Source organism: Aspergillus sclerotioniger, assembly GCF_003184525.1.
Source record: "Aspergillus sclerotioniger CBS 115572 chromosome Unknown BO94scaffold_5, whole genome shotgun sequence".
NCBI classification, from domain to species: Eukaryota; Fungi; Ascomycota; class Eurotiomycetes; order Eurotiales; family Aspergillaceae; genus Aspergillus; species Aspergillus sclerotioniger.
This window is the reverse complement of record NW_020290995.1, coordinates 611,269-634,501: the sequence shown is the minus strand read 5'-3', so window position 1 is coordinate 634,501 and position 23,233 is coordinate 611,269. Positions and strand designations below refer to the sequence as shown.

Here is a 23,233-nt window from a genome sequence, read left to right as displayed (position 1 = left end):
AAAAAAAACACACTACATAGAGAAGCAAAACTTTCAATACGGCCCTGCGCACCCTTGTCAAGCGGCTATTTCCTCTTGAACAATCTGACGATCCTTGGGAGCTCCGCGTGCAGATGCTCGATGAAAGCATCTTTCACTTCGCCAGGTGTACTATCCCAAGTGGACTTTGCGATTCCTGCAGATTATGCTTCCCCTGCAGAGCTGTCCACCTTGACATTTGTCAGCCCTTCAATTTCTGCACTGCCCACTGTTGATAGGAAGGGCCCAACATAAGGTACAAGTGATGCGGCCATCAAGACATTCAGGGCGATTTCTGCACCAGCCCCCAGGTCAGAAGTCTGGGCTTCCTGGAGATTCATCTGTTCGGCTTTGGAGACTTGGGCCACGTAGCTCTTCACATTTTCATCTTTCAGCAGGCTCCACCAGATCTTACCACCAGAGGGTGGAATGTTCGAACCTTTGGCCTCATAGCGGGATCCCCTGATATCAGTAGCGTTAGCAAGGTACAGGGCGTCATGTGGCGCGGCCGTAGGATTGGTTGAAACCAGGTAGCATGCGTCGACGAATTTGGCAATATCCACAATCAGGGTGGAATCAACGCTGTAAGCACCAACATGATACCGCGTCTCGAAGTCAAATAACTGTTTCAAGCCAGTATACTGATCCATAAGCTCGTGGGCGTCGACCAGCTGTCGCTGATTCTCATCCACCAAGCTTATTTTTGCATATGCGGCATCTCCCGGATAGTCGTCACTGTATTTGAAGCGAGCGGGGAAATACAGTGCACTCACCTAGAGCTTGATGTCATCTTCCAAGTTCAAAGTATCACTGTTATGGTTTTCTCATCTTCAATGACTTACTGTCAATCCATGTAGCCGGGGAGCCACTTCTCATTTATGTGTTCAAGACTGGTGGCCGTTCATCTAGTTCTAGATTTAGAAGATTGATCTGTTGTTCATGCAGCGGTAAGATTTCATGAAATCAGTCACAATATTATATTTCACTCCGCCAAGCTTCAAAACAAAATATAGGTAACAGTCCAGGCTTCGAAGCTTCTATACTGTGGCACAAAACAAACATGAATATGTTACGTTTGGTTTCCTGAAACTATCATGAAATGTTGCCGTCCGCAGATCCTTCAAATCGTGTATATTATCGCCGCAGACAATCTCAGCTCTCGCAGATCTCAACCTAGATAGCGCTATTGTACAGCTTCACATGTTTGCGGAACTTCTTCTGGTGACATCCCAGAGTCGTGAGGTCTGCGGCTTGCAGTATGCATGCTTATCTTGTAAAAGTGTTGTGGGGTCGTGTTTCACGCTCCACCTAAGCTTTGGGTGGCCATGGTTATAGTCATACTCTAAATACACAAAGAACTCTATTCAGACGTCTCTTGGGGGTAGGTAAGTTACAGCAAATGGCTCCTCAATGCTACCACTTGCCTAAGGCATATTCTCATGTTGGGATCGCAAGATAGCAGGGTTGAAAGAATGCAGTGAAGCAAAGGAACAACCACAGATAGATTTTCTGCAGTCAATTGGGGGCCATGATTACTCTGCGTACGGGCAAGGATGGCTGGTTGATAGATAGACTGCTAGATGGACCTTGGCCCTATGAGCCTCCAGAATCAGTCACAACGTGGATATAATTTTGAGAGACGCACCCTATTAATTAAATCACCATATCCGACCTTGTAACCTCTCCAGCTCTAGCAATATGAACAAACCACTCTTGCCATCTCTTCCGTGAGGATATTGAACTTTCAGCCTCACCAGACTAAGGCAACATTCGATCGATGAAAGTAAGTCCTGGGCAGATCTTGTGACAAGTCTCTTGATAAGTAACTTGCTCTTCAACTCCTCCACCTGACCATGTTGTCACCTGACTGCACTGTGAGGGAGGCCGGACTTACCTACTTCGGTTAAGATGGATGCTCCTGTGACCCACTCCACGGAAGCCAATCATATCGCTGCCAAGATGCCCCCTGAACGCCGAGGCATGTGGGTGGATCATTGGCTGTAATGATCTGCCCGATATTTCAGGAGGGAACAAACAACAAATCAACTGGCCAGACACAACTGCTCATCGGCCTCAAGACCATGATCACTCCCTTCATACTCTACACTATGAAGTGCTAACTTGTCTACTTCACAAGAAAAGACCCGAATGATCGGCACAGTGGAGCTGGCGAATGCCCTAGTGAGGAATGACAACGGAGCCATGTGCTCTGTTGGGGCTCATGACTGGCTGCCATCGTGATGCATCATCCGCACATGTCCACTAGCAAAATCTTGTTCTTGGATATCAGTCGAATCTGATATGAGGGATAGAACAGAGCACATTTTGATGCCGTTTTGCACTGATTGATGATGTTTTCTTTTTGCTCTTCCCGCCCTCCCTTCAGGGGGCATGCCACAAACAATTGGAATGCGTTTAGTTGTGTAACTAGCACCACTAGTGGCCACTGCAACGGTGACCAGGCTTGATAATGTGAACTCGGGCTGCTGTCCCGCGTGTGATAGAGCACACAGCTCCTCTTAGATACCAAACTGCAGACCATGGATGCGCGTATCCGGGGGGTATCCATCCCTAGTTTTTTTGACCACCCATCTCGCGCTGTTGAAGACTAACAGACCCTCCACACCACCGGTGATCACGGCATGTGCTGGATCCCTATGCGTTTAGTGGGCGAGTATTTCACCACTAGAGGTAATCCATCCGTTAACCCGTCCATTCATTGTCGCAGACATAATCGGTATCCCTGCTGAAACTGGGATCTCCCACTTGTTTTTTGAGACTTGTAACTTGAGATCGATGGCATTTGCGAAGTCGTCATTGCAAGCTGCTATTTTCTGTGTCCACTATTTTTGGAATAAATATCCATAATTCTCCCTCGCTAGGGGAGACTTGACAGCCGTTCAGTCTGCTTCCGACTGTGTACTCAATTCACCATGCGGTCGTGGTACAGTATGCTGGTCTTGAGTACGCTCGAACCAGCCGTTCGCGCTGCAAATCTGACCTCACATGTAAATCTATTGTAAGTCGCAGTTTGAAAGCCGGTTTTAGTTCCACTTTCCTTGAGTGATAGATTCCGCGAGTCTAACCATGATAAAGCTTGGGAACGCAAAATGGTGGCAACGACTTCCCCGGAGCGGCTCGTCCCTTTGGAGTGGTGAAGCTAGGTCCCGACCTGTATGTCTCTGGAACAGACTCTTATTCTGGCTACTTGCCCAATGGCAATTTCTCGGGGTTCAGTATGATGCATGAACAGGGCACCGGAGGCGCCCCCAAGTACGGCACAGTCTCCCAACTGCCTCTAGTTGGGAACATCAGTAACCCGCTCTCCAACATAACCATCGGCCGATCAGGCACGGACGAGGCATCTGTGGGCTACTACAAGGCACAGACGGTTGAAGGAACAGTTGTGGAGCTGAGTGCATCTGCTCATGCAGGAATTTATCAATATACCTTCCCGAACGGCGCAGACGGGAACGTCTTGATTGATGTTTCGCATGTCCTGCCGTCATACAGGGGAATGGGCCTCAGCCAGGGGTATAAAGGTGGAAATATCACCATCTTCCCCGACGGGCACTATGAGGGCCACGGAGTATATGACAATGGGTGGAATCGTTCTCCCGATTGGTCTATCTACTTCTGTAAGCTTTTGACCTGTGTCGGGCTTTTCATGGCAGTGTTGGTTGACTTTACCAGGTGGCCACTTCGATGCCTCGCCCGTCAGCAACAAAACATATATTGGAACTGATTCGGACGGCAGTGCTGAGCAAAGCACTGGATTCGCATCTTCTTCATCAGGCTCAACGCGGGTCGGGGGCCTTTTCACCTTCAATAGTCCTGTAGTCACCTCTCGTGTGGGAATTTCGTGGATATCCACGGAGAAGGCTTGCAAGAATGTTGAAGATGAGATACCGGAAGATAAGAAATTTGATTCGGTCGTGGCCGAAGCCCAGTCCGAATGGGAAGCCAAGGTTTTGTCGAAGGTCATCACAAGCAACACAAACGAGACCACACTCACATTGCTGTATACTTCTCTTTATTTCATGCATCTGATCCCCACAAATCAAACAGGGGAGAACCCTCAATGGACATCCCAGGAGCCATACTATGAGGACATATTCACTTACTGGGTGGGTTACTCGAGAATCCAAAGATAAGGAGCACAGATCACTCATCTTATTCGCAGGATCTTTTCCGCTGCTCGACTGCTCTCATGCAGGTGTTGCAGCCCACCGCCTATGAAGAGCAGATCCGGTCCCTGATCGATATTTGGCGATTCGAGGGCTACATGCCCGACGCACGATCCTCGAATTACAATGGTCGCACCCAGGGCGGCTCGAATGCTGACAACATCTTGGCTGATGCGTATGTCAAAGGTGTGCGCGGGGCTGTAAACTGGGATGATGGCTACAAGGCCATGGTCAAAGATGCAGAAGTGACTCCACCCAACTACCCTGTCGATCCTCAGGCGCCCGATTCCTCAACCAAAGAAGGGAGAGGGGCATTGCCGGACTGGCTTAGCCTGGGCTATATCACGCCCAGATTCAGCCGAGCTGTCACGCGAGCAGTGGAATATTCATGCAATGACTTCGGACTGTACCAGGTAGCATCGGGGCTCGGGAAAGATGATGATGCAGCAAAGTATCTGAATCGTTCCAGGAACTGGCGGAACCACTGGAATGCGAACCAGACCTCGCTGGGATTCTCTGGCTTCGTTGTGCCTCGAAATGAGTCTGGTTTCATTGAGACTGATCCACTGAACGACAGCGGCTATTGGGGGGACCCTCACTACGAAGCCAGCTCATGGGCTTATTCGTGGGCAAGCATCCACGATATGAAAACGATGGTCGACATGATGGGCGGTAATCAGACCGTTCTCGACCGTCTGAACACGATGTTCGAGGGAGCCAGCGGCTCCAGCGGCATCATCTTCGACCCTACGAATGAACCGTGGGTTCCCCTCCCCTTCGTTGACCAGCCGCCGTTATCATTTGCGGGAGAATTTGACTGACCAGACGCTTGACCTAGCATGTTCAACGTCCCTTATTTGTATCATTATATCGGCCGGCAAGATATGTCAGTCTTCCGGTCGCGCGATATTGCTAAATCGTATTATGCTACCGGTGTGTCCGGACTTCCCGGTAACAGCGATGCTGGAGCGATGCAGACATGGTTACTGTGGAATATGATCGGATTGTACCCGGTGACAGGGCAATCGACCTTCCTGGTCCATTCCCCTTGGTTCGACTCCCTTGTTATTGACCTTGGGGATGGGAAGCACCTGAATGTCACCTCCAGTGGTGGTGACGGAAACGGTGGGGGTAATATCTATGTGCAGCGCCTTCGCGTAAATGGGAATGACTGGAAACAGAATTGGTTAACATGGGACGACATCTTTGCTCGAGGAGGGACACTGGAGTTCGAGTTGAGAAAGACAGCAAGTGACTGGTTCACAGGGGAGCTGCCACCAAGTCCAGCTTCATAAACAGAGTCGCCAGCATGTGCATGTTTCCCTTCGGTCTGTACGTATTTTGCTCGATGATATTTAATGAATATAGCTTTATTTTGAAGGGGTTTCCAACAGACGGATGCTCTCTCGCAGATAGGCCCGAGAGGCACAGTGAATTGAAGAGGATATGAGGGGGAGATGGCCCTCCATAACCCCCAAATAATGCGTGGTATTCGAAACGAAGTCCTCTTGACCCTCATCAGTGGCGGTAGCAGCAGCTCAGTATTGACGATCGCGTTGATCATCATTTGAATGACCGTGTCTGCATCGGTTCCGGAACATGACGGAAGATATACGAGCCATCCCATGCTCATGGGAATGGAGGGGGAGAATTGGATAACTGAGGCAGCCAGGCAGGGAGTTAGTTAAGGTTCCGCGAGTACCAGGGTTCAGGCTAGTACTATTGCAGCAGACTTAAAGGGGTCGCGTAACTTATCCCCGCCCATACAGTATACATACAATAGCGGCCCCCACTGGTACATCCTCCTTACGCTGCTCTGCCACCAACAGGGAAGTATCCGGTGTATTGATCCTTGTAACTCAAGTGAATCTGCCATCTACCCTCCAGGACTCGCAAGACCAAGCAAGAAGTAACGATCGCCCAACCTCCACCGGATGGGCCGTCACTTCTCCCTAAGCTTGTTGATCACCAAGTCTCTAGGTGGCAAACTGTCTTGGGAACTTGCTGCTGGGGGTTCCACGTGGTGGGGCAGCCAGTCTACCCAGGAACTACTACTATATGCAATCCAAACATAGTATTATTAGCTTACTCCGTACTTCGTCCCCTATTCCCGGGGTTTGGTGACGAAATTAGATTGGAAAGTTCTTTAACACCGATCTGCTTCTCACATACTACACTACTGATGCAGCTCATGCACTACATCCGTGTGCTGCAGATACTGTAAAGTACGCTTGAGTGTGTTTTTGCCAGCCTCTTGCACCCCTGCAGCCATGCGTACCGCAGTATACGAGCAAAGCCCCCCAGAACGTCTCCACCTCGCGTTTATCAGCAGCTTTCACGAATGAGGTCCCTTTCCAGAATCCAATACGGCGGAAATCAAACTCAAATTCTGATAGAATCAAGCCGCTAGCAAAGTTTATCGCGCTCAGGATCGGTGGTACACATTTAGTGCTTGTGTCTCATCAAAATCCTATAACCAGTATGGAGGAAATACTCGTAGTTCATCTTTCGAGGCACTGCGCATGCTAAAGTTGTCTAAGCAGGAGGTGCAGTCCCTTGGGAAGAGTGGGCTAATACTTAGTCTGGTTACACTCCTAGGTGACTGATGTCCAATGTCATGTCCAGGCCATATGCGGGGCGTTCGATCCCAATTCAAGTCTTATGGACTCACCGCGTCAAAATGGAGGTCATCATTTCTGTGGAGCTGCATGTTCTAGTTTGTAAATGATGAAGATAGCCAGACTACTCCGTAGGTTTACTTGAATCGGAGTCGAGATTGCATTGGTGCTTGGCTGGCCTGCCACCAGCTTACATGCATATATGCATGCATGGCCGTTACGATGGAAGGCGAATAGACTACCAAGGTAGATAGCATGCATTTACTGTTGGAAACTATTTACCTTGGAATTGTTCCACTAACCTGAGAGGTATCTCTTTTGGTCTAGTTGGGAAATTCTATCATTTACTGTTCGGAAAGTACTTTGAAAGGCTTTTTTTTTAAAAAAGCCTATCTCGTTTCCCCAAGTAAATCTTTCCCACGATCAGTTCAGATCGACAGGAACACGACCTAGGATACTTAGGTCTCCAAACCAAGGTTCCAGGTTTGATCAGACATGTCGAGCTCACTGGGCTCTGTTAGCAAGAATAAGTGCCCAATAGCATTGGTACTATGGAGATGGTAGGGTAGAAACGCTGCAGGGTAAGATTGAGGCTGCCGATCCCAATGGCAGTGGCGGCAAATGTCCCGGTGGCTTTATGCTCCTTCAGTGTCAATCAGCGGGTCCGGATGATTGCCGATTGGGCTATCAGCATGCATAGACGTTGTGATTTGCGAACTTGCCGGTGATATTCATTAGACAGCACCGTGAGACGATGACGTTTAGCTTGCCTGGTCTGGTTCCAATAGCAGGATTCGACTCTCTGCCTGCAGGACCACCAGTTAACGGTGGAGACCACATGGTCATGCATCGTACTGTATGCGGCTGATCGTCCTCAGAAACATTTGAAGGTAGCATAGCCTGAAGGAACAATCGACCAAGCTCGTACCTGTACCCACAACCAAGCAGCGCTGACTCCATCAAGCATACGCCCTTACCATCCCGAGCAGGAATATCACCACATCGCACATGGAGTAGACCCGCCAGCTAGTTGCTATCTTGTCCAGCTGCGAAGGGTCTGAAAAGGATAGTAGAAAATGATGATCATTGGAGTCAGCGATGGTATATAAGAGCTGGCTTTCTTCGCATTACTCTCTTCTTTTGCTTCAGCAGCGCATCATCCATTCTTTCTCTCACTCCAACCCCTGCCATTCTTTATCAATATTCACTTATACTCATAATTTTGAATCCTTCTCTTCCATTTCTATTCATCGAACACCATTGATCAAAATGAAGGCCTCTTTCATCACCATCCTTGCTACTCTGGCCACCTCGGCCATCGCTGCCCCTACTGGTGGTCTCTCTGGACTGACTGAAGTCACCAAGACCGTGACATCGGGTTCAGTCGTCTCCAGCAACGTGGTTTCTACCCCTGTCGCCAGTTCTGGCGCCACCGGCCACATCGTCCAAAACGCTGGCAGCAGTGTCAATCAGGTCTTGACTGTCACTGGCCCTAACGCCAAGAAGCTTCTCATCCAACTGAGTCCTGATGTTGCCAGTCTCCTCTCCGGCCTGGGCTTGCCCTCCATTAAAGCCTCTGTTGGTTCTATTGTTAAGTCAGCTGCGTCTGTTGGCGACCTCATCAAGGATCTCGGCCCTGCTGTTGACGGTCTCCTCACCGTTGTCGGCAAGGATGTCGGTGCTCTTCTGATTCAGCTTGACCCCGAGGTTGCGGGTCTGGTCACCGGGCTTGGACTGCCCGGTGTTGGTGTCCCTGTTGGCTCAGTGGTGGGCACCCTTGGCGAGAATCTCAAGCGCTCGCCCGATGGAAAGATTGTTGAGGATCTTTCCCCTAAGGTCAAAGACGTCCTCGAAGTCACCGGCACTGATTCTAAGCGCCTTCTCGTCCAGCTCAGCCCTTCTATCGCCTCCCTCGTTTCTAACCTCGGTCTCCCCAGCGTTGGAACTTCCGTTGGCCAGATCATCAAGACTGCCAGCAATGTTGGTGACCTTCTCAAGGACGTTGCTGTGCCCGTCGAGCAACTCCTTACCGTGATCGGCCAGGATGGCTCTTACCTCCTTATCCAGCTTTCTTCTGACGTTGCCGCCCTCCTGACTGGCCTTGGTCTCCCCTCCCTGGGCACCTCTGTGGGCAGTATTGTTGCAACTCTCGGTCAGAACTTCTAAATTGTGAGTTGACTCTGTTAGATTTCAGGGAAACCTTTCAAAAATGCTAATTGTTCCACTTGCAGGGTGTATAGTCAGTCACAGTGTTTGCAGTGATGTCCCTCGGATCGGATTTGAAAAGGGCACTCTTCTCTGAGGAATAGGCTTGTTTTCTGTGCCGGGCGATGAAAAGCAACGATAACCACATTGTATATTTATTTTGTCCTGTAATGTTGAGCAAATGTTGCATATATCGGGGGAAACCCGCAGCTAGGTCTAATCATAATTCACGAATTGATCAGAACATGCGTTGAGAGAGTAGGTAGATACATTAGTATCTGGCGACCGGAGAGGAGGGAAAGTTAATTGCCGACCACTAGTACCAAGGTGGAAACCCCACTTCGGCAGAACCGAACGGAACAATGAATACAAGGCTAGACAAGGCAGGTACGGGGCAGGTGCAACTAGGCTACCACTGTGTAGGTACGTACAAGGTTGCAATGCACAATTAGCCATTCGGCCAGGTCACCCACCCGGACAATGATTCTTATTGCTACTGTTACTCCATCCGGGAATTGGTCAAGATTATCCTATTACATTAAAGCAGGCTAAGGTAGACCCTGATCAGGAGCCGGGAACCGCCCAATCGCCTGATCAGTGTGCTATGGGCCTTCAACTAAGTCTTTGACTTCGGGCGTTTCAGGTTGAAGATCCACCTCCGTTGAGGCAGGGGGAGGAAAACTCCCAGCGGCTCACTTGGACCTCCTCTGGTAAGAGTTTTTGCGCCCTGCTAGAGCAGTAATAATAACTTAATATAGTGAGATCATAAGATGGTTAGACAGTCGCATCCTCCGCCCACCCTCCGGTCCTGGGTTCTGCCTTAGAGCACGACCAGGAGTGAACTACTCCAGACCCGACACAGCCTCCTTGAGTCCTTCAATCTACTTGATTCCATAACCGGGTCCCGTGCTCCATCGAAATTATCTAAGGCAAACGCCCTAGAGCGTGGAGCAAGTCTCGACTGGGAGATAGCGCATCGATCCCGCTCGTTCGATGTTTTGAATTTTGCCGCTACTTCTCCATCCAGGCAAATGGCCTAGATGGCTCCGGCAATAGGATCGATAGCTTCGTCTGGTTCCTATCCCTGACGGTTTCCGTGTCAGAGATGGAAAGACAGCTCCGGTAAAATGTTCTAGAATTAGAAAGGTGACAGCGGGAGACCGGCCACCGTCAAAGGAGGGTTCGAATAATATTTGCCTATAAGAAGGCGTCACAGCCCTCGCTGACAAGACCCATTAGCTATTTCAATGTTCATTCTTTAGGGGTGTCGGGATTCACTCACTTTCAGTCTTTCTTTTTTGGCAACTCACACTCATTTTTTTCCCATTTGGTCCAAGCTTGACGGAGCACAATGCGCGTCGGCAACCTCTCTCTTCTTTCTTTTCTAGGCCTGGCGCCTATCTTTGCTGCAGCGCAGCTCTCTGGTTCCGTGGGACCGTTGACTTCCGCGTCCACCAAGGCAGCCACCAAAACCTGCAACGTTCTGGATTACGGTGCTAAGGCGGATAAGTCTACCGATTTGGGAGCTCCGCTGGCGTCTGCCTTTGCTGACTGCAAGTCTGGCGGTCTTGTCTACGTCCCCTCCGGTGACTATGCCCTCTCTACCTGGGCCAGATTGAGCGGTGGTGAGGCATGGGCTTTGCAGATCGACGGTGTTATCTACCGTGACAGCACAACGGGCGGAAACATGATTTACATCGAGCACTCCAGTGACTTCGAACTTTTCAGTAGCACGTCGTCCGGCGCCATGCAGGGTCTGGGTTACGAGCTTCATAAGGAAAACAACTGGAGCGGCCCTCGTCTGATTCGTCTGTACGAAGTTACTGATTTCTCGGTTCACGATTTTATTCTGGTCGATTCGCCCTCTTTCCACATGTCCCTGGATACTTGCACCAATGGCGAGATCTATAACATGGCAATTCGCGGTGGTAACCATGGTGGCCTGGACGGCATTGACATTTGGAGTACTAACATCTGGGTCCATGATGTGAGTGTCATTAAGAGAAAATACATGCTGTTTCCAGACTATTAACCACTTCAATAGGTCGAAGTGACGAACAAGGACGAGTGTGTCACTGTCAAGGTATGATTATCATCGGTGACGGGCGGTCTCGAATGCAATGTGGGCTAACAAGGATCTATAGAGCCCAGCGAAGAACATTCTGGTCGAAAATGTCTACTGCAACTGGAGCGGTGGATGTGGTATGGGCTCCTTTGGAACTGGTACCGAGGTCAGCGATATCGTTTACCGGAACATCTACACCTGGAACTCGAACAACATGATGTTGATTAAGAGTAACGGAGGAAGCGGCTATATTGAGAATGTTGTTCTTGAGAACTTCATCGGTAAGCCGGGTCATTCCCAGAAAGAAGAGCTCAAGAGTGAAGCTAACCAAGGGATTGCTCTCCATAGGCCATGGTAACGCATACTCGTTGGATATCGACAGCTACTGGGCCAGCATGAGCGCAGTGGACGGCGATGGTGTGCAATTGAGCAACTTCACGATCAAGAACTGGAAGGGAACTGAGTCCTATGGTCTTACTCGTGGACCTGTCAAGATGATCTGTGCCAGTGGTGCCCCCTGCTACGACATGACCATTGAAGATTTCGCCATGTGGACGGAGAAGGGTGACAGACAGTGGTACTCTTGTGAAAGTGCATATGGTAGTGGATTCTGCCTCAAGGACAGCTCCGACCATGTGTCCTACGCGGCCACCACGACCACCGTCTACACCGCTCCATCGGGCTATTCTGCGGCTACGATGGCCGCTGATCTAACCGCGGCCTTCGGCTCGACTGTCTCTATCCCTATCCCGACTATCCCCACCTCTTTCTACCCCGGTGCCACCCCTTACAGTGCCCTGATGGCCGACAGCTCTTCTTCCACTGCCAAGGCTCGCGCTCTTTCTGCTAGTGACTCTGCTGCCACCCATGCGACCGTCTCTAGCAGCATCTCCGTTGCTGTTGCCGCCCAAACCGAAAGCGTCCCGGCAGCGACTTCGACCATTGTCGCTGTTTCGAGCGCTTCTGAGGAGGCGTTCACCACCTCTGCTCCGAGTGCCGCCGCCCCCACTGGTGCTGGCAACGCCCCGCAGCCTCCTTCTGCTTCCGGACAGGCCGGACACGGCGGACAGGGTCAGCAGGGCGAGGAGGGCGAGCAAGGCGAGCAGGAGGTTTGCTACGTTTAAAAATCGGCTGTGGTCTCAATCTTCCTGGTAGCAGTGGGTCTCACGGCTAGGGGCATGTCTGTAGGAGCCTGGGTATATAGCTCGAGTTGAACAGTTGCTGGGCCAGCTTGGTGTGACATAGACATTGATTTTAATCTTCTCTTCATTGTATATTATCCGTCATATCAAAAACTCGAGGAATATCTACCTATCTCATGCGTTTCTTTACGCGCCGGTCTACCTGATGGCGCCTTTTGTAGAAATGGGGGCTTTTGGTTGGGCCAAGGGAAGGGAGAGTGGCTGCACAGGGCGGGTACCTGTTCCGTACCTGATCCAACCCGCCTCCTCAGCACCCCCTCATCTTTCACCGAACAGCAGAATGAGACCAGAGGTTGTGGAACGCTCCAATTTGGCGCCAAAGCAAACCTTTCGCTATCTGGTCGCTTGGCGATTGATTGGAAGACATCCGAGGTTGGGGAATCGAACCGGCCGGGGGGCTGGGGGAAAGACCAACAAGGGGGTGATGTCACCCTGGGGAGGGTAGCAGCAGGGAAGAGGAGCTTTGGCCTCGACCTTCCCCCGCATGGCCTCAACCACCTCCTCTTGCCTCCCATCGGTTGGGCCTCTCCCCACCTCTCCTGGTTTTCTCATGTTCCTGTTTTGACGTGGTCACGAATACATTTTCCACTCGTTACTAATTCCATCCCTACGATCCACATACCAGAGCTTGATCTTCCGGCACTGCTGATCATTCTCCATGGCTTCCACCGAAGCTCAACCTGACATTCAGTCTACGCCTCCAGATGGCACAGGTCAGTTAGCTCGACGGTGTCGCTTTGCATCTGTGACCTTGTCTGACCTTCAACAGGCGTCATTCAGCTCGATCCTTGGCTTGAGCCTTTCCGAGGAGCTCTGCAGCATAGATTCCAATTTGTGGAGAGTTGGGTCAAGACCATCAATGAGACGGAAGGTGGGCTGGAGAAATTCAGCAGAGTAAGTAGTCTTTTCTACTAGCTTGGTTCACCAGATTGCTCGAGTTGCCCTCAATAGTTGACACGGCATCTCTAATAGGGTTACGAGAGATACGGCCTCAATGTCAACGCCAATGGAGACATCACTTACAGAGAATGGGCACCCAATGCTGTTCAAGCTGAGATAGTGGGTGATTTCAGTACGTTTAGCTGTGCGGGAAAGATCGGCCGCTGAAGCATTACTGAGACTGGCAGACAATTGGGATGTCACGGCCCACCCAATGACGAAGAACAGCTTTGGTGTCTGGGAGATTACATTGCCAGCAAAGGATGGTGTCCCGGCAATTCCTCATAACAGCAAAGTCAAGGTTAGCAACCCATCAACCGACCAGAAATCGTGTCTTCTGACATTGTTTCGCTTGCAGATAACCATGGTTACCCCCGGCGGAGAGCGAATCTACCGCATTCCTACATGGATCAAACGTGTTGTACAGGACCTCACCGTATCTCCGACCTATGAGTCGGTGTTCTGGAACCCACCTGCGACAGAGGTGTATCAATTCAAGCACCCTCGCCCTAAGAAGCCCGAAAGCCTTCGCATCTATGAGGCCCACGTGGGCATCTCTTCTCCAGAAACGAGAGTCGCAACTTACAAAGAGTTCACTGCAAATATGCTGCCCCGTATCAAGTATCTAGGATACAATGCAATCCAGCTAATGGCTATCATGGAACATGCTTACTATGCCAGCTTCGGGTACCAGGTCAATAGCTTCTTTGCGGCCAGCAGTCGCTATGGTACCCCGGAAGACCTCAAAGAGCTGTTGGATACGGCACATAGCATGGGCTTGGTGGTGCTGCTTGACGTCGTTCACAGTCACGCGTCCAAGAATGTTCTTGACGGATTGAACATGTTCGACGGTACTGATCATCTCTACTTCCACTCGGGAGGCAAGGGTCAGCATGACCTCTGGGACAGTCGCCTGTTCAATTATGGGCACCATGAAGTTCTACGATTTCTCCTAAGCAACCTCCGTTTCTGGATGGAAGAATACAAGTTTGACGGTTTCCGCTTCGACGGCGTCACGAGTATGCTTTATACCCATCATGGGATAGGAACGTGCGTGAATGAGCTTTCACATCTTCTCTCCTACCTTGACTGACTCAAGATTAGTGGCTTTTCCGGTGGATATCACGAATACTTCGGGCCTTCAGTTGATGAAGAAGGTGTGATGTACCTGACCCTGGCCAACGAGATGCTCCACAGCCTATATCCCGACTGTATAACCGTTGCAGAGGATGTATCTGGGATGCCGGCACTGTGCTTGCCACACACCCTTGGGGGTGTCGGTTTCGACTACCGTCTTGCCATGGCAGTCCCAGATATGTACATCAAGCTCCTGAAAGAGAAGTCGGACGACCAATGGGACATGGGCAATCTCTCCTTCACATTGGTTAACCGACGTCACGGTGAGAAGACAATCGCCTATGCGGAGAGCCACGATCAAGCGTAAGTCCATCAATATTAAATAACCTACTTGACGATAGCTAAACCACAACAGACTTGTTGGCGACAAAACCCTCATGATGTGGCTCTGTGACAAGGAGATGTACACCCACATGTCCGTATTAACGGAGTTGACACCCATCATTGAACGAGGTATGGCTCTCCACAAGCTGCTCCGCCTGGTGACCCATGCCCTCGGTGGCGAGGGTTATCTCAACTTCGAAGGCAACGAATTCGGCCATCCCGAGTGGCTCGATTTTCCTCGTGTGGGAAACAACAACTCCTTCTGGTACGCACGTCGTCAGTTGAACCTAACTGAAGACCATCTCCTCCGGTACAAGTTTCTGAATGAGTTTGACCGCGCTATGCAATTGACCGAAGAGAAATACGGCTGGCTACATTCCCCACAGGCATATATAAGCCTGAAGCATGAGTCTGACAAGGTCCTTGTCTTTGAGCGTGCAGGCCTCCTCTGGATCTTCAACTTTCATCCCACCAACAGCTTCACGGACTTTCGAGTAGGCATCGAGAAAGCCGGAACATACAGGATCGTCCTCGATACTGATGACAAGGAGTTCGGTGGATTTGGTCGTAACCTCAAGGAGACGCGCTTTTTCACGACAGACATGCCATGGAATGGCCGGAGCAACTATCTCCAGGTTTATATTCCTACCCGGACAGCACTGGTATGTTTTGCTCTCCATCATTCCATTCAAGTAACGGCGTACTGATGACAGCATTATCAATCATAGGTCCTAGCATTGGAAGAAACATTGTAGATTGATTTGAATATGGTTTCCAACCAACTCGGCGCCAACTACACTCGTTGGATTAATCCAAGTACCGCGTCAATGTACGACGATATCATACATGATTAGGCAAAGTAGCATTATTTCTACTCTGTAGCATCAACACACGTGTTTCGTTGTCTATACCTGTTTACTCTATCCATGCAATCTTCATATGTTTACCAGCAGTCTTGTGAATTATGTAGAGTTTCTTTCCGATCAGACAACCTAATCACATTTTCACCTCGTTTTATATTCCCTTCTTTTATCAAAACTTACTACCCACCCTTCCTTCTATCCTTCCTTGCACTCTTTGACACAATTCTCCCAGAAGCACAGCAAACCCAGCCAGAAAACCATCACCATCAGTCCTCGACCTTCAAGCACCCGTCCGATATATAGTATCCACACCATTGATCCAACATCCTCACCAAACGATATACAAAGACAAAAATACCTTTTATGATTATACTAAGAAAATAAACTCTTCACATACAATTCATCATAGATGTACTACATTTATATAGTACTAGCAGTTTCCAAGACACTGAAATCACACCAACCAACACTGACTGATATTCCGTGCGGGTGTTGACATGGAGACCGGATCTCTCTTTGAATTAAGATTTAGAACGTGCTAAGTATATTATCTTTAAACATGGAATAGCCATACGATGGGGTAATTTTGTGGGGTAAGGGGGCAAAGAGCGAGCACTGACGGGCATTGAGAAGAGGATGAATACGATGGAGAAACAGACTCATGGGGACGGGACAGTAATATTACAGGCTACGTCTACGACGGAGCATATTAAACAATTCAGTTCCCAACAAAAGAAATGAGTACAATTGTCCCAGCCCAGCGGGTATCAGGCTGATTGTGGTCATTTTAACTTACTTACATGAGCACGTAGTGTAACACAAGTCTAGAAGTTTCCATCTAGACTTAAGAGAGGTGGATGTTATAGCGCTCTCATCCTTTAATATAGGGGACCTCGCCGTTCTTTCAACTCCCTTTTCTCAATTCGAGTACTGTACACGGATCGGTAGAAAACGGAACATGGAAGAAAGGAAGTCCATGTCTAACAAAAAAGGAAAAGGGCGCTTAAAAACAATATTACATTTAGTTGTTCTCGAGCTCGGCCAAGATCTTCTCACCCTTGGCACGGGCAGACTCGAAGTCACCAACCATGTAGAAAGCAGCTGTGAACCAGTTAGCATGGGTTTGTGTTATAATGTAGAATTATATCATCAGTGAAACTTACCCTCAGGAAGGTCGTCACCCTCACCACCGATGATGGCCTTGAAACTGCGGATGGTGTCCTTGAGGTCGACCAGCTTACCCTCGATACCAGTGAAAACCTGGGCGACGGTGAAGGGCTGGGACAGGAAACGCTGGAGCTTACGAGCACGCTCGACGGTGAGCTTGTCAGCCTCAGACAGTTCGTCCATACCCAGAATGGCGATGATATCCTGGAGGGACTTGTACTCCTGGAGCATCTGCTGGACACGGGTGGCGGTGTTGTAGTGGTCTTCACCGACGATACGGGGGTCGAGCATACGAGACTTGGAGTCAAGGGGGTCGACGGCAGGGTAGATACCCAACTCGGAGATACCACGGGACAGGACAGTGGTGGCGTCCAAGTGAGCGAAGGTGGTGGCGGGGGCAGGGTCAGTCAAATCGTCAGCAGGGACGTAGACGGCCTGGACGGAGGTAATGGAACCCTTGGTGGTGGTGGTAATACGCTCCTGCATACCACCCATGTCGACGGCCAGGGTGGGCTGGTAACCGACGGCAGAGGGGATACGACCCAGAAGGGCAGACACCTCGGAACCGGCCTGGGTGAAACGGAAGATGTTGTCAATGAAGAGCAGCACGTCCTGACCCTCCTCGTCACGGAAGTACTCGGCAATGGTCAGACCGGTAAGGGCGACACGGGCACGGGCACCCGGGGGCTCGTTCATCTGACCGAACACAAGGGCGACCTTGGATTCACCCTCGAGCTGAATGACACCAGTCTCCTGCATTTCGTGGTACAGATCGTTACCCTCACGAGTACGCTCACCGACACCAGTGAAGACGGAGTAACCACCGTGGGCCTTGGCGATGTTGTTCTACACGAAACGCGTTAGTGGCAAAAACTAGGTACATGGGGATTTCGAAGGATTTGCCAACTTACAATCAGCTCCTGGATGAAGACGGTCTTACCGACACCGGCACCACCGAAGAGACCAATCTTACCACCACGGGCGTAGGGGGCAAGCAGATCGACGACCTTGATACCGGTGACCAGAATCTCGGCCTCAGTGGACTGCTCGATGAATTCGGGAGCCTCAGTGTGGATGGGACGGAACTTGTCGGCCTTGATGGGGCCACGCTCGTCAATGGGGTCACCAGTGACATTGACGATACGGCCAAGGGTGCCAGGGCCGACGGGGATAGTGATAGGAGCACCGGTGTCACGGGCGGCAGCACCACGGGTCAGACCCTCGGTACCTAGGGATCGATATGTTAGCCAAGGGGGGAGCGGTATGCGCGAAAGACCACGTAGAGAGAGCGGTGACAAAGAGGTTATGATTGTTCTCGAGCAGCTCTCGTACTCATGGCCTTGGGAAAGAAGTAGCTTACCGTCCATGGCAATGGTACGAACGACATTCTCACCCAAGTGTTGCTGGATTGGGTTAGCTAAGGGAGCTTGATGTCATCAGAGCTTTGACTTTGTATACATACAGAAACCTCGAGGACGAGCTTCTGGCCGTTGTTCTCGGTCTCAATGGCGTTGAGAATGGCGGGGAGCTTGTCACCATCGAACTTCACTGTTGGCGAAAGTCAGATATCGTGTTTTTTGATAGGCATTGAGTCGGTTTTGATGGAATTTTGGATGGAATCGAGGCCCGGAAAAGATTTTCGCGTAGCCGCCAACAGGGTTTTAACGGGGGACCGGCACATACCGTCGACGACGGCACCAATGACCTGGTGAATCTTGCCAACGGAAGTGGCCTCAGTGCTGGCCAGACGGGCCAGGGAGGGAAGGCCATTGGTCTTGGGCTGGAAAGCGCGACGGGCGACGGAGGTAGGTCGAGCAAAAGCAGCCCTCCCGAAGGTCCGGGCAAGACCGCTGTAACAAGGGGGAAACTGGTTAGCAAAGGGCGAAAAAAAAAATCAAAAGCCAAAAGGCAGAGGGCGGGTAGCGGCGGGGGCAACACACCTCTTGAACATCTTGATGGTGTTGAAGAGCGAAACGGGGTATAGAGGTCAAAAGGACGAGGATGGGGAGAGGGAAGAAAGAGGGAAAGGAAGGGAAGAGGTTGAGGTTGAGGTGGACACGGGCGAATGTGTCCGGCTTAGCCTTTCCGGGGCGGTTTTGCCGACGATCCCGTGATGTACCGAGCAACGCGCTGGCTAGCATGGTAACCAGCTTCAGCTCCCAGGCGTCACTAGGGCGCTCCTGCGGCGACCGCAAGCTGCCAGCCTCTTTGCAGAATCCAACGACTCCCATATGTCCGTGATGCTGGCCGCTGGGAGTTTGCCGTCCTCGTAGAGCTTCCACACCTTGCCCTGTTTGGTTGTTAGGGGGAAATTCGCACACAAATGGGGATGGTCTTGGCGCCCGGAAGCAATGGGACCCCATCAAAATGACCACCACACCCCGATCTAAGTAACTACTATCTATAATACTTCCGATGGACTATGGACGGGGAGATACCTAGGTAGGTAAAAAAGGACCTCGTCCGATGTCTTGGACCGAGGTCAAAAAGAAATCATTGGCCCTCAAAAATGATATCTACTTTTTCTTCGAAATGTATCAAATTGTCTCCCTTCTGCAACCTGCTTCCGGAGGGGGTTGGTCTCTCTCGCTGCAACGGAACGCAGAACCGACGATATCGGACGAACGCTCTGCAACGAAAAAAATCTGACGTGTTCCCGTGATTACCCTTTCGGGAGTCCCAGCTTGGTCTTGCGGTGTCGCGACGGTAAACAACCGGGCGGCCGTGCATCTGGTCCAACCAGCCACTTACCAACAGTTCTACCACATCAGATGTGTCTGTTTAGCCTACTACTAGTAGTAAGTAGGTACAGCTCTGGTTCAACTGGGCCACCCGATTTACCGCCTCTTGATGGCCACGTATAGCCGGATCTCAATCAACGTCATCCAGTACTATGTAAAACCCTCCATCTGTATCCGTAGTAGTCCCCATCTCCATAGTCAGCCTGATCCAAACCCAAAAAGGAAGGGATGAAATATGATGTAAAGCTGTAAATAGTGGTATCGCCTGCCAGTATCCATAAATCTTACAATTGTCTACAACATTGAGTCTATCAAACGAGCATTAACAAGCCGGCAATCTGTTCTATGGCTACAAAGGAGATAGTTGATTATTGCACAGTACGAGATACAGAGGTCTTTTGGGGCTAACATTGACAAACAAGTAGAACAGAGGCCAAGGATCGTGTCCAAGCTTGATGGGCACAGAACCGGCATCATCAAAGGTTATGCGATGGGGGGCAGTAGTTCATTCCTGTAGCCCAGCACTGCCCTTCCACGGCACACCCAGTCGTCATACCTGTCCCTCCCGAGGAATTGGAGTAATCTATTGCTTCTCAGCAGGGGGGCTCTGGACGAAGCCCTTGCCCTCGTAACCCTCGGAGCTGATACCGTAGATAGGGTTGATCTTCTCTTGCTGTTGCGACAAACTCGTCAGTAACGGCTCATTTCTAAGGGGAGGAGGAACGGCCCAATTGGCCAGCAATTGATGCAGAGAAAGAGTTTACGTACCAGAGCGTACTCGTTGGAGGCCTCCTGCCACTCCTTGGACATGGTCTTGGGCTGGGGCTTGGCGAACAGGTGGATGACGTAGAAGATACCGAAGCTGACAAGGGTGAGCTGGACGACCTTGACGAAGATCTTGAGGTTCTCGCCCTTGGGGGGCAGGGTGCGAGGGCCGTGGGGACCGAAAGAGATCCAGTAGGCTGTACGGAGGGGAGAGAAAACCTCGTTAGCAAAATTCTGATTGAGCGGGGATGAACGGGAAAGTGCAAGGGAGCGCAGCATACCGGCCTTCTTCTCCTGAAGAGTCATCTGGTGCCAGTCGACCTTCATGCGGTCTCTCAGCTGCATCCACAGGTCGGCCTGCTCCTGAGGGGGCATGGCCTCCCAGCGCTTCTCAATACCGGCGAGTGTGGGATTCGAGATGGCATGCTCGGATGCGGCGCGGGTCTGCTGGGGAGCGATAGACTTCTTCTCAGTCTGGGGACGAGCGTTCATGCAGGCCATTGGGCCCGGAACGGCGCGGTAGGAGCGAAGGGCCGTGGTGGGCATTGCCGAGCTGCGAGCAGCAGCGCGAGTGACGGAGCGAAGGAACATTGTGTGCGAAGGGTGTGTGCGCGAACTAGTAAACAATCGATTGTCAAAAGCAGCTCTCGAGCAATGAGGGGACTGATTCGTCGGAATTGAGAATAGATAATACCTGGGGTAGAGTGGAGGGGGGTACCAAGAGTCGCGATGGGAGACGAAGACGACGTTCGACTGTGGTTTGAGGTGGAAGTCGAGTATCCGGACGGGCTAGCTTAGTCCGTTTTACCGGCGCCCTCATTGGTCCACATCCGCTGCCCGTCCCGACCGTCCGCCATCGACTTGCCCCCAAAACATCTTACGATGATGCCCCGTGAGCACCGGCCCTGATAAGCCCCAGCTAGCGTTCACGTCAATTCGACTCCTTCTTACACTTAGATGGTCACGCTTGCCGACCCTCTTTATACTAGAGGATCCCTCCTCATGTGGGACAGTGGGTTTCATGTTTTGTCGCAGTCCTCCTTCCCATCACTCCCATCAGTCGGGACTATCTACTTGTGACTACTAGTACTGACGGATCTCACCCCCAGACCTAGGTATAGACTCACAGACAATCCCGTGACTCCTTGGATGGGGGTGGATTCGTGTTTCTACTCTACATCGAATTGCGTAATCACACTCCATGACAGGCAACAGTATTCTGTACAGACAAACACTGATAAAGAGAAAGAAAAGCCCCTCCCAGACGCTCATTCATCACGGAAAGTGCCACGAACGCAAGATGATACGGTCACTATCAAGGAAATCAAGTCGTAACGAGCTCATATTTAACTAAGTTTGTGCAGGAAACTGATGGAGTTGGTCGTTCCGGGGTACTCCGTGAAGTGAGCCAGTGCGGTGTGTTGCAAATTGCAACAACTAGCACTCAAGTGACCTGGCCCGGGCCCAGCCGGCGCCGTTGCTTATTTGCCAGCCTTGCCACCGCTGGCCTCAGCCAGAACAGTCTTCCACTCGATGTCGGACTTGTCGTCGGCGTGGATGGAGGTGTGGATGTTGAGGGCGTTCTTCAGGTTCTCACGAGTGCTGGCGTAGATCATGGACCACTATTTCAACTATATCAGCAACCGCTTTGGGTGTGAGCAAATGAGGAGATGGGAACGTACGAGGGTGGGGGTGTCGCTGGGAACCCAGGAAATGAAAATGATCTTGCTCCTAGAGTGAGAAGAGGGTAAGCAGATCTCCTAGTGACATCGTAAGCCATCATCATGATCATACCTCTTGCCTTCACCACCACCCAGGTCGTACTCGACGTCATAAACTGCATAACGGGGAGCAGGGTTGCCCTTAGCATCACGGGCGGCCTCGAGCTTGCTGCGGAAGACCTCGTAGTCCTCATCCTGGGAAACGTCCTCGACTACAACTTCCTTCTTGTTGTCGGCGATCTTGAAGATGATGAACTTCGTCTTGCTTCCCGACTTGTTGCCGCTCATGCGGAACTCGTTGAATGCGGTAACGCACTCATCGGTAATGGAAACACTGTTCTCGTAGCCCAGTTAGCCTTGTTCCGTTGTCGCTGAGTCACTCGATACTGTGGAAGCGGGCGGAGACATGTTTGAGAGTACGAGCAGTTAACATACCCAGATGCGAGCTGTAAGACGGAAGATCAATGATTAGTCCTGTGCGGAACCACAAGGGAAGGGTCAATACTTACAGACATGGTTGGTTATATGAGATGAAGGGAGGGGGGTAAGACGAAGTCGACAAGCGGATAACCTGGGCATACACGCGATGTTAGCTGGCCGGTTTCCCCCTATTTGTCCTTTGTCTTAACCGGCGTATGCTCGAAGGAAGACGGGGAAAGGAAGTGCAGAGGCGTGACTAACCAAACACCGGCAAGGTTGCTCGAATGCTGTTCACGAGGGCTTGCGAAAGAGCAACGGGGTCGGGATGAGGGGAGGAGAGAGGAATATAACGGGGGGATGGGAACCGAGATGGAGATAGAGGGGCATTTAGTTGTGCTTGCTGGGTGCTGCGGCGGCGGCGGCGGTGGGGGAGCCTGGCACGTGACCCACCCGTCGCACCACCGGCCGCGTTTTTCCCCTTCCCATTTCCCCCCCTGAATCCGCTGGATGACGAAATGCGCCTGGACTGCGCTATGACTATGGAACTAGTCACCGGCAGGTACTATGTACTTAGGCACCATCATTGGTAATGCAACTGCCTGCACCCTGTGCATCTCCAGGGCCTCTCGAGTGGTTTCTGTGGCGGGTTTTGCGTAGGACCGACATGCACATACACACTAGATACTACAAAGGCCCAGGCATCCATGAACCATACCTCCATAATCGCTCTAGTGTGGGGAGCTACCAGCGATGGTTGTTGGTAGGTAGTAGTACTAGATATACATAGTATAACGGCCGCGGACAACGAGCCCTGTCAGCTGGCGCAGACCACACAGCCCTTTTGGATTGCTATTCTTGGTA

The 23,233-nt window shown here is 51.0% G+C and overlaps 9 protein-coding genes across 9 annotated transcripts; 4 read left to right on the top strand and 5 right to left on the bottom strand.

Moving 5' to 3' along the window:
- Window positions 1-182: 182 nt before the first annotated feature.
- Window positions 183-808, bottom strand: BO94DRAFT_582504 (uncharacterized protein; the record flags this gene model as incomplete). Its single annotated transcript, XM_025615481.1, has 2 exons — window positions 183-753; window positions 792-808. 2 exons carry the CDS (start codon window positions 806-808, stop codon window positions 183-185), a joined length of 588 nt encoding a protein of 195 aa, XP_025470861.1.
- Window positions 809-2,951: 2,143 nt separating this feature from the next.
- Window positions 2,952-5,500, top strand: BO94DRAFT_459112 (alpha-1,2-mannosidase family protein; the record flags this gene model as incomplete). Its single annotated transcript, XM_025607826.1, has 5 exons — window positions 2,952-3,037; window positions 3,115-3,656; window positions 3,712-4,145; window positions 4,202-4,965; window positions 5,044-5,500. 5 exons carry the CDS (start codon window positions 2,952-2,954, stop codon window positions 5,498-5,500), a joined length of 2,283 nt encoding a protein of 760 aa, XP_025470860.1.
- Window positions 5,501-7,623: 2,123 nt separating this feature from the next.
- On the top strand, window positions 7,624-8,927 carry BO94DRAFT_532063 (uncharacterized protein). Its single transcript, XM_025611042.1, has 2 exons — window positions 7,624-8,792; window positions 8,879-8,927. Exons 1-2 carry the CDS (start codon window positions 8,093-8,095, stop codon window positions 8,899-8,901), a joined length of 723 nt encoding a protein of 240 aa, XP_025470859.1. The 5' UTR covers window positions 7,624-8,092; the 3' UTR covers window positions 8,902-8,927.
- Window positions 8,928-10,379: 1,452 nt separating this feature from the next.
- Window positions 10,380-12,217, top strand: rhgB (putative extracellular rhamnogalacturonase; the record flags this gene model as incomplete). Its single annotated transcript, XM_025607831.1, has 4 exons — window positions 10,380-11,015; window positions 11,073-11,111; window positions 11,173-11,374; window positions 11,442-12,217. The coding sequence occupies 4 exons, from the start codon at window positions 10,380-10,382 to the stop codon at window positions 12,215-12,217; spliced, it is 1,653 nt and encodes a 550-aa protein (XP_025470858.1).
- An 82-nt stretch (window positions 12,218-12,299) lies between these two features.
- On the bottom strand, window positions 12,300-13,129 carry BO94DRAFT_319388 (uncharacterized protein). The gene has a single exon (XM_025606894.1). The coding sequence runs from the start codon at window positions 12,808-12,810 to the stop codon at window positions 12,382-12,384; it is 429 nt and encodes a 142-aa protein (XP_025470857.1). The 5' UTR covers window positions 12,811-13,129; the 3' UTR covers window positions 12,300-12,381.
- BO94DRAFT_510240 (1,4-alpha-glucan branching enzyme GLC3) lies at window positions 12,664-15,483 on the top strand. Its single transcript, XM_025609727.1, has 7 exons — window positions 12,664-13,008; window positions 13,065-13,189; window positions 13,268-13,367; window positions 13,423-13,535; window positions 13,593-14,284; window positions 14,339-14,674; window positions 14,727-15,483. Exons 1-7 carry the CDS (start codon window positions 12,954-12,956, stop codon window positions 15,400-15,402), a joined length of 2,097 nt encoding a protein of 698 aa, XP_025470856.1. The 5' UTR covers window positions 12,664-12,953; the 3' UTR covers window positions 15,403-15,483.
- Window positions 15,484-16,203: 720 nt separating this feature from the next.
- On the bottom strand, window positions 16,204-18,694 carry BO94DRAFT_532056 (F1F0 ATP synthase subunit beta). Its single transcript, XM_025611041.1, has 7 exons — window positions 18,666-18,694; window positions 18,409-18,575; window positions 18,188-18,273; window positions 18,086-18,128; window positions 17,637-17,953; window positions 16,722-17,571; window positions 16,204-16,659 (listed from the first exon to the last, which is right to left on the bottom strand). The coding sequence occupies exons 1-7, from the start codon at window positions 18,674-18,676 to the stop codon at window positions 16,580-16,582; spliced, it is 1,554 nt and encodes a 517-aa protein (XP_025470855.1). The 5' UTR covers window positions 18,677-18,694; the 3' UTR covers window positions 16,204-16,579.
- A 1,282-nt stretch (window positions 18,695-19,976) lies between these two features.
- BO94DRAFT_532055 (cytochrome c oxidase subunit IV family protein) lies at window positions 19,977-21,086 on the bottom strand. Its single transcript, XM_025611040.1, has 3 exons — window positions 20,513-21,086; window positions 20,235-20,428; window positions 19,977-20,139 (listed from the first exon to the last, which is right to left on the bottom strand). The coding sequence occupies exons 1-3, from the start codon at window positions 20,820-20,822 to the stop codon at window positions 20,050-20,052; spliced, it is 594 nt and encodes a 197-aa protein (XP_025470854.1). The 5' UTR covers window positions 20,823-21,086; the 3' UTR covers window positions 19,977-20,049.
- Window positions 21,087-21,287: 201 nt separating this feature from the next.
- On the bottom strand, window positions 21,288-22,524 carry BO94DRAFT_532053 (actin-binding ADF family protein). Its single transcript, XM_025611039.1, has 5 exons — window positions 22,462-22,524; window positions 22,388-22,398; window positions 22,026-22,286; window positions 21,914-21,962; window positions 21,288-21,853 (listed from the first exon to the last, which is right to left on the bottom strand). Exons 1-5 carry the CDS (start codon window positions 22,465-22,467, stop codon window positions 21,713-21,715), a joined length of 468 nt encoding a protein of 155 aa, XP_025470853.1. The 5' UTR covers window positions 22,468-22,524; the 3' UTR covers window positions 21,288-21,712.
- Window positions 22,525-23,233: the final 709 nt, after the last annotated feature.

Bases quoted from the DNA above. Each gene is read 5' to 3' on its own strand.
- BO94DRAFT_532055 (XM_025611040.1), bottom strand. From the start codon at position 20,822: ATGTTCCTTCGCTCCGTCACTCGCGCTGCTGCTCGCAGCTCGGCAATG. The intron at 20,429-20,512 runs GTATGCTGCGCT...CCCTCCGTACAG, and splicing joins TCTTCAGGAGAAGAAGGCCG to CCTACTGGATCTCTTTCGGT. The intron at 20,140-20,234 runs GTACGTAAACTC...TTGTCGCAACAG, and splicing joins CCTCCAACGAGTACGCTCTG to CAAGAGAAGATCAACCCTAT.
- BO94DRAFT_532056 (XM_025611041.1), bottom strand. The intron at 18,274-18,408 runs GTATGTGCCGGT...TTTCGCCAACAG, and splicing joins CATTGGTGCCGTCGTCGACG to TGAAGTTCGATGGTGACAAG. The intron at 17,954-18,085 runs GTAAGCTACTTC...ATCGATCCCTAG, and splicing joins TCGTACCATTGCCATGGACG to GTACCGAGGGTCTGACCCGT.
- BO94DRAFT_532063 (XM_025611042.1), top strand. From the start codon at position 8,093: ATGAAGGCCTCTTTCATCACCATCCTTGCTACTCTGGCCACCTCGGCC. The intron at 8,793-8,878 runs CTGCCAGCAATG...GATGGCTCTTAC, and splicing joins CGTTGGCCAGATCATCAAGA to CTCCTTATCCAGCTTTCTTC.
- BO94DRAFT_532053 (XM_025611039.1), bottom strand. The intron at 21,963-22,025 runs GTATGATCATGA...TTCTCACTCTAG, and splicing joins GGTGGTGGTGAAGGCAAGAG to GAGCAAGATCATTTTCATTT. The intron at 21,854-21,913 runs GTACGTTCCCAT...TAGTTGAAATAG, and splicing joins CCAGCGACACCCCCACCCTC to TGGTCCATGATCTACGCCAG.
- BO94DRAFT_319388 (XM_025606894.1), bottom strand. From the start codon at position 12,810: ATGGGAGGCAAGAGGAGGTGGTTGAGGCCATGCGGGGGAAGGTCGAGG.
- BO94DRAFT_510240 (XM_025609727.1), top strand. From the start codon at position 12,954: ATGGCTTCCACCGAAGCTCAACCTGACATTCAGTCTACGCCTCCAGAT. The intron at 13,190-13,267 runs GTAAGTAGTCTT...CATCTCTAATAG, and splicing joins GGCTGGAGAAATTCAGCAGA to GGTTACGAGAGATACGGCCT. The intron at 13,368-13,422 runs GTACGTTTAGCT...TGAGACTGGCAG, and splicing joins TGAGATAGTGGGTGATTTCA to ACAATTGGGATGTCACGGCC.